Source organism: Arachis hypogaea, chromosome 6 (assembly GCF_003086295.3).
Source record: "Arachis hypogaea cultivar Tifrunner chromosome 6, arahy.Tifrunner.gnm2.J5K5, whole genome shotgun sequence".
Classification (NCBI taxonomy): Eukaryota; Viridiplantae; Streptophyta; class Magnoliopsida; order Fabales; family Fabaceae; genus Arachis; species Arachis hypogaea.
The window spans coordinates 12,176,777-12,195,349 of record NC_092041.1 but is presented as its reverse complement, the minus strand read 5'-3'; the positions used below and the strand labels follow the sequence as shown (position 1 = coordinate 12,195,349).

At 28.8% G+C, this 18,573-nt stretch overlaps 1 protein-coding gene and 1 long non-coding RNA gene across 3 annotated transcripts; one reads left to right on the top strand and one right to left on the bottom strand.

Moving 5' to 3' along the window:
- Nucleotides 1-213: 213 nt before the first annotated feature.
- LOC112696060 (zinc finger protein WIP2) lies at nt 214-2,206 on the bottom strand. The gene is made up of 2 exons (XM_025748644.3): nt 1,425-2,206; nt 214-786 (listed from the first exon to the last, which is right to left on the bottom strand). Exons 1-2 carry the CDS (start codon nt 2,040-2,042, stop codon nt 349-351), a joined length of 1,056 nt encoding a protein of 351 aa, XP_025604429.1. The 5' UTR covers nt 2,043-2,206; the 3' UTR covers nt 214-348.
- Nucleotides 2,207-3,732: 1,526 nt separating this feature from the next.
- Nucleotides 3,733-6,914, top strand: LOC112696059 (uncharacterized). 2 transcript variants are annotated; one of them, XR_003150654.3, is made up of 5 exons: nt 3,734-5,060; nt 5,155-5,244; nt 6,348-6,395; nt 6,521-6,623; nt 6,776-6,914. It is a non-coding gene; the product is annotated as an uncharacterized lncRNA (long non-coding RNA). The 2 variants fall into 2 exon arrangements; XR_003150653.3 differs by having other exon boundaries at nt 3,733-5,244.
- The last annotated feature ends 11,659 nt before the right edge of the window (nt 6,915-18,573 follow it).

Here is an 18,573-nt window from a genome sequence, read left to right as displayed (position 1 = left end):
TATATATAAGAGGAGGGTCTAGAGAGCCAAGAAATTAAAGGGAACAAAGAAAAAAAAGAGAAGGGAGCTAGGGCCTTATATATATGACTAATTGATAATATATATGTCTGTGATATGTTTTTACTAAAAAATTGATATATGAAACTAAAGCATATATATGAATGATTTTATGCTTAATACTAATGAATTAACTAATGTTCCATGAGAAAGGAATAAGAAATTGGAACATTTATATATATATATTAGTTCTGAAATTGGAAGGCATCATGATCATGACCATATATATAATTAATTAATAAATTAATCCCCAATAATATATGATTAATTCACATATATAATAAAAAGTAATTATTGGGTGGATTCATGATCTTGCTCTACTTCAGAAGCAGGATCATCATCTTCTTCAAAACCATCAATGCCATAAGCTGCATGGCCAGAGCCAAAAGCTTTAATGTGATCCTTAAGGGATCTCTTGTGCTTGAAATCAGAACCACAAATACAATACCAAAGCTTGCCACAGTTCTTCTCATGGGTTCTCCAATCACCCCTAACAGCAAAGGCCTTGCCACATTTCCTGCACATGAAAGGCTTAATCCCATGCTTCCTCTTGTAGTGTGTTTGCAGTGTTCTAAAGTCCTTCAATGGCTTTGATCTTGGGTGGTCAATGTTGTTCCTACACCCTGGTGCACAACAATAGCATGGTAACCTTAACATCCCTGTTGGTTGAGTTCCCCTTAGAGATTCTGGTCCTTTTCTATATTGCGATCCATGCCCCCACATATGCATCTGGTTTTTCAATTCAAAAACTACTACTTATTAATTAATTAGGATCATAAACAAAACAAATTCAACTAACATACATGAAGAACTCAAGTGTTAGGAACAAGTTGTAATTAGTTTCTTTTCTTTTTCTAGGAATATAATTATATGTATATTGAAGGAGGTTCATTAGGATCCAAAAGAAAGAAAAAGGGAGGATATGTGTTTCGTACAAATTATAATGAGTATGTTGTTGTTTCCAAGTTTGTATCTGCAATGGAAAAAGGAGAAGGGGTGATGAGATTATTGGAGGGAATTGAAGAAGGAAGAATTGAAAGAAAGATGAGAGAGGTCTACATATACACATACATACATACATACATATATATAGATAGTTATGTATGTGTTTATGGATTGAGGGCAAAGGAAGGAAAGGGCTACACTATACAAAGAGAAACTATGAATTATGAAGTAGTTGTGTTATATCTGATCTGGAAGAAGAAAAACACTGCAAGATTTTGAGGAGAGAAGGAGAAGAAGAAGAAGAATAATAGTAAGGAATGAAGTAAAGTAGTGCAGAAGCTAAGCAAGCGATCCAGCCATGCAAAGAATGAAAGGTGAAATTGAAGTGAAGGAAGAGAAATAAAGAAATTGATGTGAAGTACCTGCATGTTGTTGTATCTGTTGAAGGTTTTGCAGCAAACAGGGCAAGAAAACTGAGTAGGACCAATCAGAATCTGAGATGGGGTTGGGATCCAGTACTGTCCCTTGTTCACCTTGTTCCCCGTCGAACCACCGCCTCCGGAATCCTCGCCTCCGCCGTGCTCCTTCTCGGAGAGCACGGATGCCATCTCCGCAGCGCTAGGGCTCGGAAGCCCTATGTGCAGTGCAACCGTGACGGTAGTAGCATCAGCAGCATCAGTAGCATCAGCATCAGCGTCGTCAGCATCGGCGTCATCTTCTTCGTCGAAATCCATGGAAGTGGTGCTGCAAGAAGGGTGGTGGTTGGTGTCGGGCCTTGCGGGACTGAGAGTGAGAAGCGGAAGCTCTTCCCTGAGAGGAGGGGAAGGAGGTGAAGTAGTAGATGAGGATGAATAAGAGAAAGGTGCAGAAGCAGTAGTAGTGTGATGGTGGTGGTAATAATAAGGGAAATAACGGTGGTGGTTGAATTGGAAAAAGGGCGGTGGTGCTGGTGTTGCAGGAGAGGAGAAGGAAGAAGAGGAAGAAGAAGAAGAAGAGGAGGAGAAGAAGAGATTGGAGTAAGAAGAGTTGTTGTGAGCCATGGATGGATGGATGAATAAAGAAGGAAGAAGAAAGAAAGTAAAAGGGAACAGTTGAGTGGGAATGCTTTTATAGAGAGAGAGAGAGAGAGAGAGAGAGATTGCGGTGATGATTGTGAAGAGTGTGAGAAGCGTGAACCTGGCATACCCAGCAATGAGCCATCCAACCACCACGGACTAAACGGGACAAACTGGGATATCAAAACCCACCTTTTTCATTTTCTATTCTTTTTTAAATTACATCTATGCCACACCAATTTCAATTTTTATACATGCCAACCAAATATTATTATTTTTAACTTATTATTTGATCAATAATAAGTTTATGTCTATATTTACAAAAATTTTATATAAAAAAATATATAATTTATAGTTATATTTATTAAAATTTGTATATATAAATTATATTTATATTTTTAAAAATATATAGGTATAAATTAATTCAATTTATTTGTGTTAGTCAAATAATAACAAAAAATACTAAAGATTGTTATCTTTTTTATATTATGTATTGAGGAGTGTTAGGAGGCAACACTTCTATTAAATTCTGGCCAACATTTAACTATCAAAAGAAAATTGAATGATTTTACATCATTAGATGTAATTTTACACTATTAAAAATATCATTGATAGCTAAAAATCATAAAATCTACTAGCCCCTAGATTTTTTACAGAAAAAATTATTTATATTATTATAAAAATGTTTAATTAATTATTTGTCTTAATCTAATAAAATTTATTTGTTAAAGATAATTTAGTATTTGTGTTACTCAAATAATAACAAAAAATATTAAAAATTGTTATCTTTTAAGAGTTTCTTGTTTTATACTACGTATTTACAAAAAAAAATTAATTAATTATTTCTCTTATTCTATTTGATTATTTTTCAATAAACTATTTAATAATTATTCTGATAATAATTCGTTTATTTGTTAGTTAATGTTTTGTATTAACAAAAATTTTCGTAAATAATAACTTCAGATTAATTAATATATTTTTAGAATAAGTTATTTTATGATAAATTAAATGTTATAATTTATTAATAAAGCATAAAAATAGATAAATAAATATATATCTAATATATTATTATTAGATTAGGGTAAAGTAAGAATGGCAAATAAATTAACTTTTTTATGGATAAATTTATATGCATTTACACAATTTTTACATGGTCGCTAAGCATATTTTCTTATCGTTATCAATCATTTCAAAAACCTAACATATATTAAAAATTTTGCCTTAGCATTTCTTTTCTCTCCTCTTTCTTCTTTCTTCTTTTCACTCTAAGTATTGTTAAATAAACCTCACTATCGTCATTTTCTTTCTCTTAATTAGCTGTAATTCTATCATTTTCTTCTCTTCCTTTTCCGTTTATTTATTTATTTTTTGTGATTTTCCATTTCAATACAAGATGAATTTTTTAATTAAAATAAATTTAATGTATATCTTTTGTAATTTATAATAGATGTTAGGCTATTTTATAAATATAACTTTTCTTCCTCATAAAAAAAGGTCTTACATACTAGCGCCCAACACTACTGGCTCGTATATATCATTATAATAATTATTAAATATTAACATTATTTCACTACCACAAAACCGGAAGATAGCGGCGGACAACTAGCAGCTGTTTTTATAACCGCAGCTATCTGATGGTTTTCCAGCAGTTTTAGTGGTGAAAATTGAAAGAGCAGCTATTTAATATGGTTTTGCCACGAATTTTAAAGAACCGAAGCAAATCCACCTTTTTTTGGCGATATTTCAATCTCCCCCTTCCCAAAAACACAACAACACTCAGCAACAGCATAAAAAAAAAGAGAGAAACCTAAAGAGAAAAGAGGGAAAAACGCAGAAGAAGAGGGAAGGGAGGAAGGAGCCAGGCTGGCGCTGCTGGGTTGTCGGCCGCCGTCGCGTTGTCGCGCCGTCAGAAAGCCAGAATCGCAAGAGAAAGAACCGCGAAGAGAGAGGGAGATCGCATCATCTCACCGCGAAGCCAGCGCCGTCGTCGTCCTCATCGCGAATCTTCACTCTTCACCATCGCGTCTTGCCACCGCCGCCACCACTAAGCTTGCCGTCGTCGCCACTGAAGCCGAAGAGAGAGAGAGTTCGCGAAGAGAGGGAGTGCGCGTGCTCACGAAGGAGAAGAACGACGAAGAGTGAAGGAGAAGCAGAAGACGATGAACGCAGGGGAGAAGGAGAAGGTCCGTTCTCGCACCGTCCTACTCTGCTGCTGCCGCCGCTGCTGTCGATTGGGGTCAAGGCCGTCGTCGTCGCACCCTATTCCCATCGCCATTAGGGTTTGCTGCTGCTGCCATTGATAGAGCTACCGCTGAGAGGACCCGAATAGGGAGAGGAGGTCGCCATCGCACACGCCGCCACCAGCTACAGCCGTCGCCGAAACCAGGACAGATTCACTAATGACTCAACTTCTTCCTTTTTTGAAACTGTTCTGCTTCTATTTTGTTCCACTATTCTCCTAACTTTCTTTCTATGTACTTTGAAATTGGTTTTGCTCATTTTTTACCCAGTAATTGCTTTGTTTCATCGATGCTATGTCTTGTTTGTTTTTCAAATTTAATTTTACTGCCTGGTAATTGTGTTACTGAAACTGGTATCAAATAATAGTGTAAAGGTCATGCAGATTTTGTTGCTGTAAGCTATTATTCACGAAAATTTCTAAGTTCATTTCACTATATAGAACAATGAGAGAAAAACTCAAATTCCATTGAAGAGAAGAATTAAATTTCAAATCTGCTTATTAAAGCAATTCAAGTTAAAGAGGAATAGAGTAGTTTGATATTATTTTATATTGTAACCATATATGAACAGTATATGCATATATTTCTATTGAGTTAATGCTGTGCCTTCTGATTTATTGCCTAAGAAAGGAATGGATCGAGGCAGCCATAGATCATCTTCAAAACTGCATGTGCCTAAGCATTCTCATGGTATTTATTGCTTGATGTTCATATCAATTTTGGTTTGCTTGGTCGATCTTTGCACCCTATAGGAATTGATTGTGTATGGTTCCTTCTTTACTATTTCATCTCTTATTTGCCCCTTATATCATTTCTAATTTTTCAAACACTGGTGATAGATTATTTTCTTTGTTTAGGCCCAAGCTCTCATCAATCAATTTAGAAGTCAGAGACATAATGTGGGGAGGGGCTGATTTTGAATCCCCAAGCTATTGTACCGTCCAAAGGTTTTGAATTAACTTTTTATAGTACTTCTCTAACTTATGCATTATTACATGGTGCAAATAATGTGTGTAAAGGTGTTTTGCATTATCACTAGTGTTCACTTAATTAGACTCTTAAACAGCTTAAACTCACTAAACTGCTTCTCAATTTCCAGAGGCACAAAGTTCACATCAAGAAATAAATTTATGTGTCTTCATTCATAAATTTAATTCATGAACTAATTCACTCTTCTGCAATTCTTCCTTATCTCACCTTTTGACCCAGTTAAGGGCAGCATGTTCCCATCTTAATCATTCCAGTAACAAAGTCAGAAGCAAAGGCCTTATTATTCTGACTATAGGCCTTAACAAGTGAGTCAATGGATCCACCATTGAAGAGTTCTTAGTCAGAATGAAGGAGATCCTTTTTTATTGATGAAGTTCTTGTAGTAGTTTTTCTCAAAATGTGTGCGTGTTTGTAGGCCTAAGGGTGCTAAATTGTTGTCTCCTATGCCATTATTAAGTGAAAAGCTATTTTTTTTTTCAATTTTTACCCCTTCTTTTTTCATTTATCTTCAAGTTGTTCTTTTTCATGTTTTATCTTTTTATCTGTCTATGTTTCTGACAAAGAAGGCTTGTGCATATATGTTTGTCTCACTAGACATGTTAGCTTTTTTTATTTTTTAACGTAAAAATCATAAAAGAGGAATTGCATATATGAGCTTGGCTGTGAGGAATAACATGCATGTGTAGTGCTTAGTCTTTGTAGGATGAAAATATGGAATAACATGCATGTGTAGTGCTTAGTCTTATTGTGCACATACCTGCTATTTTATATTCTCCTGTATCAATTGAATTGTTGAAATGGTATTGCACTTTTTTTTACATGTATTTGTAATTAATTAATCTAGGTGGCATTTTGAATCGTTAGTTTTTTAGATTCAATTGAGAAGAATTGAGATTTGTTTAATAGATATCACACTAGTATTTTGGTTATGGTTGGAAAGGGGCGGTGTTTTAGTAGACATGCAGATCAGATAATCTACACGCTCTTGGAATTGATGCAATTTTGAGCTGTTGATTTATGCTATATATGGATTATGCTTCTAAATTTGCTTATTATTCAGTGTTACAGCTCAAGATATTGTTGACATTATCAAGGCACAGCATCAAAGGTACTATCTGTCTGATGTACACAAGTCTTTCTTTGAGAACTGGGAGTACTAACTAGTCTTAAGTCTTTCTCTTTTGAAGCACTAAAATATTGATACTTTGAACCTTTCTTATCTGTCTTGAATAGGCCCTTTTGTTGACTATGCTGCATTCAAAAATATACCTTTTGAAGGTATGCTAGCTGCAAAGGTTGAATATGAATGCAAAATGAGAGGAGCACAGCGAATGGAGTGAGTGCCTCTCTATTGAATTAATTAACTGCTTAAGGATTTTTTTCATTTATGATTACTTTTGTGTTTTTAATTGATAGTTTAAGAACCTTTCACATTTATCAATGATTAATTGCACGCTTTCTCTTGTCTTTTATTGTACTTCATAACAGATTCAATCCTATCGTTGGTGGTGGGCTGAATGCAAATGTCATACACTATTTGGGAAATAACCAAAAGCTTAATTTAGTTATCATCACCAAATGTTGTCTCCTAGTATTTATTTTTTATTATTCAATTTTTTATCACATATTTGGCAGATTAAATAGGGAGATCTTGTTTTGATGGATGTTGGATGTGAGTTACACGGTTATGTTAGCGTTATTCATACCTGGCCTCCCTGTGATACTGACCTGAATATTTTCATGATAGAGATATTTATGTTTTTTGAGGGTCACTTTTTGTTTCCTTCAATTGAATGTTAACTCATTATATACTCAATTATTTTCATGAAACTTTATCTATAAACAAAAATCCACTCAAATCTGTGGCGGTTTAAAACTGCCGCAAATTTTTTTTAAATCCGCTGGCCAAAATAGCGGCGGTTTTGCAACCGCCGCAAAGTCAATTATCTGATTTGCAGCGGTTGTACCAGCGGTTTTTCAAAATCGTCGCAAAATCAAATCTCCACCCCTTAATAGGCGACGCTTATGAAACCGCTGGAATTTTGTTCCGCGACGGTTAAAAACCGCCGCAAATTCCTAAAAAAACCGCCGCTATTCAGCGTGTCTCTTGTAGTGTTTACTCATTCAAAAAGTATATGAAGTTATAAAATTATCAGGTTATTAAACTCATTCCCATATATATATATATATATATATATATTAGTCGTTCAAGATATGTTACTTTACAATTTCAATGGTATCTTATGACAATTAAAATATGATTTTTATCAATTTATAATTGTATGGATCTCAATATAATGTAATTATTTTTCAATTATCAAAACAAACAGCTGTAAAAACAAAATAAATGATCTCAAATTAGATAAACTCATCACTATATAGGAGCTAGCTAGTTAAACACTCATGTTACTAGTTTTTCTATTTTTATTCCTTTTAATTTTATCCATTAAAAGAAAAACAAATATTGATATGAGAAGGCGAATTAGTCTCAATTACTTTCTTAGTTTTTAAAAGTCCATCATTATACTCTAGACAATTCCCTCATTTCCTGATTAATATTTCCACTAACATAGAAACATATAGGTTTTCTTCAAAGCCAGATTTGTCAATTTTTGCACTGTTTGGAAAAAGAATGTAATTATTAACTATTTTCTCTACTTGGGTAACTTGGTTATGGCTTATTAATTGTTTACTATTGCTCTCTTTAGAATTGTAAAGCAAATGCTACTATATATATTATTATTATTATCCTCAATAAAACAGAAAGAAAATTGATGACAAAAGCTCTCTTTGCTTTTTCTTTTTATCCCTGTCGGGGGAGAGAGAGATTATTACAAAACTCAATCAATGTATCTTTTAACTTAAAGGAGCGTTATGCGCTCCTCAAAAATCAAATTTCTGTTTATACTTTAATTTCGAGTATTGTATTTTATTTATTCATACATATATTTTAATTTCTTTACTAAAAGATAACCTTCTTTTTTAAAAAAAAAACAAACCATGTAGAAAATTAAGGTGAAAGTTCAGGTGAAGTCGACTTCACGTGAAGTTGATACTTGAGAGTCGTTGGATAAAAATTTAATCAAATCAGTCAAATTATCTAACGACTACTCTCCGATATCAACTTCACGTAAAGTCGACTTCACATGAGTTTCCACCGAAAATTAAAGTTGCAGAAATGTAATTGAACAATGGGAGTGAAAAACTGCCTAATTTGACATATTAATATTTAAGGAAAAAGTTAGTTAATTATGTTAAAGTTATTAATAAACATGGAAAAACTGCACTATGTGTTATGTGTTACACATGGAAACGTTTTGCATCTCCCCTATTCTTTTAAGCATGTCAATATGCATGTCATCTACTCTTCTTGTGGCCCACTCCTAAATGCAGACGTTGGAGTCTTGGACATTCAAAACCACTATACCTTAGTTGTAATCATTTTGAGGACCAAAAATTATTAACATCATTTTGACGAAATCATTTATTCAAAAAATAAATAAATAAAATATATAAATATATAAATAATTATATCCCTAAATTAATTTAATCAGGTAGCTAGTTAGTATGGAACTTTACTTATAACAGTAAATTTATTAGACTAAGTATAGAACTCAATATTAAAAAAACATTAATTCAAACAATAAAAATTGTATAAAATTTATCAAGTCTTACATTGGCTAAATTTAAAAGTTAGATAGTTTTTATAAATGTGAGATAATTTTTATTTTTTAATTTAATTTTTAGAATAAATTAAATTAAACCCACTTAATTTCTTATATGATATCAAATTGAATTAAATTTTGTTATTGGATCACTCTCACATCATACAAAATTCAACTCATTTTTAAATTTTAGGCTTCAAATCATTAGAGAGTGAGGGGTGTATCAAGTCCTATATTGCCTAAAATAAAAAATTTAATAGTCTTTATAAGTATGAGATAATTTTTTTTTTATCTCTTGAACAATCTTTTTAGAATAAGTTAGCAGATCACTTAATCTTTTGTAAAATTTATATATAGAAACTATTATAATAGCTAGCTATATATTATAAGCTAATAATGTATGTGATGATATTTTTAATTTATTTTTACACAAAAAATTATTTGTAGGACTAGAAACTTTTTGTTATCAATGATCTAATTAATAAGTGCGATTAAGTGAATCTAACTCTATCTAGATCATTAATTTTAAAATAAAAATGCATGATATATAAATAATTAATTTTTTACAACTACATACATAAACAAGTACATCAAAATAAAGATCTGTTTTGGTATAATTATAATATTAAAAAGTAGTTGAGGTAATAAGAATTATTCTCTACTAGTTATAATAAAGGGTATGGAGATATGATAAGAATGGGAACAAAAAATGGTTATTGGAAAAATGACAAATATAGGTAGGTGTATGATGAATAGATAGAGACTCACATGCGTCTGAGTGGTGCCACAATTATGAATTATGTGCTTTTGTCCTTTAGAGCAGAAGGTGTCATCACACACTCAAATTTAGCTTCGTGATGAAAACATTCTGTACGCTCAACAGTGCCATACTCAATGAAACTTCATCAAATAATCAACCACGTACTTTCTTTGCAATTTAAATTCTCATCACCACTCACCACCAACCAAATATAACAACTATATAATAATAATAATAATAAGTTACACACTTAATCCTAAACAGAATGAAGAACATATAATTATGTTATATACTACTATATATTATACTACGAGGTGATTAATTAATTGTCAAAATAGTATTTGAAAGATAATGTATGTTTTAATTTGATTATCAAAAGATTAGTAGACTTTTAAAATTAGTTTATAAAAAATATATATAATAATAAGTTAAATTAGTCATTTAGTTGATTAAATAATGATGTTTTACAAAATGATTAATCCAACATGTTATCATCTAATTTAATTATGCAACGATTAATATAATTTAACTCAAAATTATACTTTTAAATAACAATTTAAAACATTTGAACTTTTAAAGAATAAATTATCATGAAATTATTTTTCATAAAAACTTAAGTTGACAGAAAAAAATATATAAATAGTTATATTTTTAATAGGTTCTTTTTTGTAAGAATTTTTTCTGAATTTTACGTGAATTTTTTGTATAGGACTTTTTTTTATTAGTCTTATACTATTTTTTTATATAATCCAAAAGAAATGAACATAATGACTATACTATGTATGTATATATGCAATTAATTAATTAAGTGAAGAGATAGCACGAATCCCAGCAAAGACAATGTTGTTAAGAGGTAGTAAAATAAAGTAATAGATGAAAGGATGAAAGGACAAGAAGTGAAAGAAGGAGTGTCCCAATATGCACCAAACATTTATATTGGTGTGCGCATACCGGTCGGCTAATTAAGCTAACCGTTTCCTATCACCTCATTCCTTTTTTAACTCTCCCTTAATTCCCTCATTAACCACTCTAATCTAATATTTTTCTTACTTAAACATTCATAGTAAAACCCTACATTGTTTAACTCGCCACAAGGTTTTTAAATACATAGTCATAATTTAATAATAATGTGCGTCATTTTAATGAACTCACCTATCTTAATTTCATTTTAATTTGTTTAACGATGGTGCTATATGGAAAAGTTCATCAAATAAAATTCCTACTAATTAATTGTCATAAAATCGCTTTTTTTTTTCTAATTATTTGTCTGAAAAATAAAATACTTTTATATAATTTAAAATTTTATAATCAATAATTTTAATTATTTAAATAATAAAAAATATTATTTATATTCTAAAATCATCAGTTATTAAAATTAGTTACCATATATTTATATATAAATATATGTGTAACTTAACTAATTTTTATACGTATTATATACTAATAACTAACTTTAATAGTTGATTTTATTATAAATCTAACATAATTGTTTAAATAATAATTATTTTAGTATTAATCAGTAACTGACTAATGTATTAAGAACTACTTAGATGAGTATAATTTGAGTAACTTTATATTTAATTTAAAGATTTACTAATTGTTTCTTTTGTTTGCATTTGGCAAGTGTGTTTAATAGGATCCAACAAGTTATTGCATATTGAGAGAGAGAGAGAGAGAGAGAGAGAGAGAGAGAGAGAGAGAGAGAGAGAGAGAGAGAGAGAGAGAGAGAGAGAGAGAGAGAGAGAGAGAGAGAGAGAGAGAGAGAGAGAGAGAGAGAGCAATATGGTGTTTGTTGTTAGTACAGTATTATTAAAGAGTGAAAACAGAGGAAGCTGCAGTGTTAAGCTCAGTCCTCAGGTTTATAATGTTGAGGTGCGTGCATTTATATATATATAATATATAATGCATGCTTAGCTTCTTACACTATAATTGACCTCCCTACAATACGAGCCAAACCATGTGTTGGCTACCTAGCTAGTAGTAATCTATGTTCAAATTATTTAGCGGTCAAAATCAATCAAATAATAATATGTAATATATGTATATATTCATGGGTAAGTCCATGAACCTAATAAGAAGAGGCTTAATAAGTTTGCTAGAAATTAAAAGTGATTAAATATTATTAGAAGCATTATTGGCTCCCACTACTTGGTCACCCCCACCTCCGCATACCTCGCAACTGTGTATCAAATATAATCATCATTTGATTCAGACTATTGAAAGCTTCACATCATACTTCTTCAATTAAATCTTAATATATAATGACAATGTATCAAAATTATACCCTATATGTAAAACTTACATACAAAAGGATATTCTATATGTATGTATATGTTAATTATATTCCATATATTTGTGCCCTAGTTAATTATGCCAAATCAATCATTTTCTTTTTTCAAAAATTAAATTCATAACTATATAGCCATATTTTTAATAAGTTTGTTATATTTTTTAAATTAATAAGAATCAAATTCGATTATAAAAATTTGACATTATATTATAAAATTAATTGTTTATATTTTTAATATATATAATTATATCTTTAATAAACTTAATTTGTATAAAAAACAATGAGAGTTAGATGATTAATATAAAAAATAAGAGACTAAACTGAAGCAATAATTTGTGTATTATTGAGTGTAATTAAGTTGACTATTCAAGTTATCTGTTCGAATTGTCTAAAATGATACAATATAAAAGGATATTTATAGGTACTAAGAGAATCGTAATAATAAAGACGTAATCTCCTATCTAGAGTTTGAAACTTATTTAAAACAATGAAATAAAGAGAAAAAAAACTAGGTGCAAACGTAACTGCCGGAAGGAAGCGCAAATGGAACTGCCGCTAGTATGAAGGAAGCACGACGGAACTGCCGCTTGTCTGAAGAAAGAGACGAAATTGCCGCTTGTCCGAAGGAAGTGCAGATGGAACTGCCGCTTGTTTGAAGGAAGCACGACGGAACTGCCAAAAAGAAACGCAGACAGAACTGCCATAAGGAAACACAAACGAAACGCAGACGGAATTGTCACGAGAAAATGTAGACGGAACTGCTACGAGAGAACACAAACGGATCTGGCACGAGAGAACGCAGATGGAACTACACAAGAGAACGCAGATGCAAATGCCACAAGAGAACGCTGACAGAACTAGCGAAAGAGAGTGAAAACTATATGATTTCTTTATGAGAATAGGTAAGTAGCGGATGACAATGGTGTTTGATCATTCGACTAAAAAAAACACAAGACAGAAAAAATAGGCTAGTCGGTGAGGTGAAAAAGCATCAAAGGAGTAACAAAAGTGAACAAAGAATGGCATAGAAAAAAAAAGGCAAAAACTACGGTGATTTCACCGCAAGATAAATAACATATCCTCTTTAAGGAATACCATGTTAGAAATAAGAGACTAGACTGAAGAAAGGATTTGTGAGTATTCAAGTTGTCTGCTCCAATTGTCTAAAATAATACAATATAAAAAGGTATTTATAAGTACTAAGAGAATCGTAATAATAAAGACATAATCTCCTATAATAAATATTCAAATATACCAAATAATACTAATTGATCTTAATTATATTCTAACAATTTAAAAGTAAAAAAAAAAAAAAGGGTCAAAAGGCACACAAGAGAAAAGAAGGGTTAGGATAAGATGATGTGTATGGTTCATGAATTAGTTTTTTTGTAGTGTAGCGAATTGGTGGGCATATGGTGTTACAGTTATCACCATAAATCTAGGCTGCTTTTAATTGTTTTCTTATTATTTATATATAAATATATATTAAAAATAAATTAAATTATATATATTTATATATAAATATATAATAATTAATTTTAATATTTAAATAATATTTTTTAATTTAAATTTTTTAAATTTTAAATTTTTATTTTAAAAAATAAAATATAATTTCTCATTTTAAATATTTTATTTTTTATATTTTTTATTTTATTTATAAAATAAATAATAAAAAAATATACTTTATCTTTTAAAATAAAATCTAAAATTTAGAGGATATAAATTCATATTTTTTTATTTTTTATATTTGTCTCTCTTCGCTGGCTTGCATGGATAGATCCATGGATGCTGATGATCAGTTACAGTACCATCCCACCTCTTCTCAGGACCACTACTACTCCATCATCTTCTTATTATTATTATTATTATTATTATTTTCTTTAATTCTAAAGCTACCCATATAAGTTGCAAATATTGTCTTTTCTGTTCTTCTCTTCAACTTTGCAATTATTATTTTCAAACAAAAAACAAAGATTCATTGCACTTACCAGTTAGTTACCTCAACTACTCAATCTTTTTCTTGTATTTTATTTGATATCATAAATTCAAAGTCATCCTTCCATATATGATATATCTAGATTATGCTTCACTTCTATATAATATATAGTGATACTAAATATACTAGTTACTACAAAATCTTATTTTCTATGAAAGGGTAACTTGTATTAATTATCTATTGTAAATGTTAGAAATATAAATTTTTATATATTCTTTTATCGGTTAAAATTTTATAAAAATAATTTTATTATTATATATGGTATCAGAACTTTTATAATTTAAATAGTTATTATTAATAGTTTATGAAACTCTTTAAGCTCTCACAAATTGTTTTCTCAAAGGATTCAGAAAGAATGTATACTACGCACTAGCGAGAAGATATGATATATAAAGAAACGTTTTATTAATTTAACTTGGACAAAGAATTTAAGAAAAAAAAAAAACTAATTAAGAAAAGACAGTACAGTTCACATTCAGAATCAGCCTTATATATGCTGACTTGATGAAGTCAATGCAGAGCCTTTTTGAAAAAATCATAAACACATGCAGGATTATATAATATCTAGGGTTCAATGGCCTATAGTTTCACCTCTATAGTTTCAATGTACGATATATATTATGAATACAGTGATAGTATTAGTAATTTTACATAATTATTTAATTATATTTTTTATTTAAATAATTATTTAAATATTAATTATTAAAAATAGTTATTTTTATTGATATTATGATACATAATTAAATATATATAATTTTTTATACTATTAATATATAAAGATTAAATTTTTATTTATATATGTGAATTTGTATCTTTCTTTTTGCCTTTATTTGAGCTACTGTATGTTAGCCTCATCTTTCTTCCCAAAATTATATATTTGTAAAAGGAGTGTTAGGAGAGTAAATTTTATAATTTATAATTATTAATTAATTATTATTAATAAATAATTTATAGAATTATTTATTTTTTTTAATTAAGTGCTAGTCAGATTTTAATAAAAGTATTAGCTAATTTTTTTATTTGTAATAATTCATTATTTAAATATTTTTTTGTCTATTTTATAAGGACAGTATTTGATTATTTGCTCTGAGTTATTAATTGCTAGTGATAGTGCTTGGGCGTATATAAAATTTAAATATACTTGAAATATAAAAATAATTTTATGTTACATATACAATTTTTTTTTAACATTCATGAAATAAGCAATTATCGTTTTTAAAAGAAAATAATAGTTATTACGCTAAGAATTAAAAAAGAGACAAACGGAATATAATGATGAATTGTGTACAATCTTCAGAGAAGACAGAAGTAGTGCTGTAGCATCAATAGTATCTTTAATAATATTCTTTCCAGTTGTATTAATTACTCAAGTAATAATATGCCATTTTCACTTTTACCCGATCTTCTCTATACCGGTATACCAATACATGTGACATAATAATAATCAAAAGTAGAGAACGAGAAAATGTGAAATAATAATATTTGAAATCAGAAAATAAAATCTCACTTTTATTTTTACTCCTTTAATTTGGTTTAATTTGGATAATATATATGATCCACTTAATTACTACATATTTTATTACTCTCTTTTTTATATTAAAATATGAGTTTTTACTAATTTATGTTGTAAGAACCAAGATTAAACATACAATAAAAAAATATTTTATAAAAATTAGCACAATTTTTTTTATGTTTTCAATGTATTGAATACATCAAAAACATTAAAAAAATTTTATTATTATCTTTTTAAGATGTGTTGTTCGAGTACAAGATAGTTAAATTCTTAAAATATATAAAAAAATGACAGTAATAATAACATATTAAAAAAAAGATAAAATATATTTTTTGTCTATAAAATTTGACAAAATTTTTAAAAATATTCATAAATTTTATTTTGTTTTAATTTTGTCCCAAAAATTTTCGATTTATATCAAATATACTTCTGACGGCTAATTTTTTTTTAAAAAATTAAGATTAATTCAATAACAATTTTATAAGAACAACCCTCAACATACACAAGCAAATTAAGCATAATTTTCATGCATTATTGTTAGATTAATCTTAAACTTTTTGAAAATTTAGCCATCGATAATATATCTGATGCAAATAAAAAAATATTTAGAACAAAATTGAACAAAATAAAACTTAAGGATACTTTTAAAATTTTTATCAAACTTTAAAGATAAAAAATATATTTTATTCTAAAAAAAATAAACATAACTTATTTTCGAGATGAGATGAGAACATAATAAGTTCACATATACAGTGTCCAAAGCTCTAGAATAACATGTTCTCCACTTGAAAATAATCTTTTTGAAACATGCAAAACATGTTTTTTGAGGAAATACATAGATCATGCAATAAAAGCACAATTTTATTAGATGAAATGGGGGGGAACACTATATGCATAGGTGTGTCGTCATTCTATATACATAAGAAAAATTAGAAATATTATTATTATTAGTAGTAGTAATAAACATTATTGGTTTTGGATATATATGCATGCATGGTTGAAGAGATTAAATGTGATTTATGGGTGTAGGTATAGGCATGGAATAATAATAAAGATATGTGCATGAAAAAGGGGACAGAAGAAAACAATTTTAGCAAAAAAAGAGTATTGGTGTTGACTACTAAGCAATGCAAGGAGAGATCACATTCCCATGCTTCTTCATCTTCATCTTCTTCTTTCATATCCTTTTAAATTTCCAAGACAGCTCGAGTGATTTTGCATTGTAAGATGGGAATCAGTGATAAACTAAACATGATTCTTCTGTTCCCATGCCCATGTCTTCTGAAAACTTCCAAATATATATGCCCTGCTATTTGCTAATCCCCATAACCCATTATCAACAATTAATAATTAAATATAACTAACACTACTCCGAACCACGGCTATTTTTTTTATATGAAAAAAAATATTGATATTTTTGTTTAAAATAAAATTATTTGGTATAATTACAGGTTGATAAATTTTGAAGGTAAAAAATTAATACATAGAGACCTGTTGTTTACGTGGCAATATTTTGATGAATACATGATAATATCATATGAACGTATGAAAAACGTGTTAAATAATTTCTACAATATTATAATGCATTTTAAATATCAATATTCAACTAAAATACTATCTCTATTTTCATATTAAAAATCATTTTCCACACTCCACACTTCTTTTTTAATTTCTTCAAATTCTTGTATGTATATACTATAGGAACTACTTAACAATAGTTATTGATTACAAATATTTGAGACATTTATTTAATTATTGGATATGTATGAATGCATGCATCTAAATATAATATTTGATGCAATATAATTATGAGAATTTAATTTTTACACATTGTTAGTATAAAAGAGTTTTATACATACATATATTAATTGTATATTATTACATTAATAAAAATAATTATTTTAAATTTGTTACTTAAAAAATTATCTAAATATATAAATTTAATTGAATAACTGTATAACTCTAATTATAAATTGAAATTAAAATAATAATAAAAACTACTAAATATTTTTTTTATAGTATAGTGTAGTATATCTAACAAATGTAACACTTCACTTGACAACACTTTATTATTTGATAATAGTCAATAATTCTACCATCAGTCAAAACTCTCCGTAGATATATAAACCCTTATTGTGTAGCATATATTCAACTGTATCTCAGATTTTAAACGGGCCATGTATGAAGAATATATGATAATTAATTTGGTATAAACTATGTGTGAAAAATATAAGCAAAGTAATTAACAGCTAGCAATATAAAAGAGATATATATATATATATTGGAAAATCTTTTAAGTATACTAGTACGTTAGTATTTCAGTAATTTTAAACGTTGATTTTAATTAAAAACGGTTAAAAATTATTGAAATATCAGTATATCGGTATATTTTAAAAATTTTTCTATATGTTGAATGAAGTGAAATAATAAACAGTGCAACATACAAAAGAAGATAAACGGTTACCGAACATATTTACTATATCTAAGTTTTAAATTAGTAGTTATATATGGTTTAGGGAAAGTCAGATAATTATTCAATTAAAACTCACTATTCAAAGAAATTGGTGACATCATTTGAGTGTGTCTCCAATTCTAGGCTTAATTGAATTCACTGTTGGTGATGGGAGCAATATAGTAGTGTGAACGAACTAGCTTAAATCTATTGTATTCTGCATCTTCAGATGGAAAACAGCACAATTAAAGAAGCTGAATATGCTGACCTGATTCCAGCTACTACTCAATATGTTTACTATTTACAACTTCCAATTAAATTTTATAAAGTTTTTAAATGTTCTTTGAATATTAACATTTCAGTAATTTTCACAGTTGATTTTAATTAATATCTAATATATATTTTTTATAGTTAAAATTAATGACAAAAAATTTAATCATTATATGAAATGAAAGACATGTAATTAACTTAATTAATTAGATATATTGTGTTAGTTTTTTTAGGGTACGTAGAGTATAGTAGCTTAAATTTTCGACGAAAAAAGTAGTTACTATGAGGAGGGGGAAAAAGCAAGGATAACAGTTTCGATTTTTCAGTCATCATTGACCGT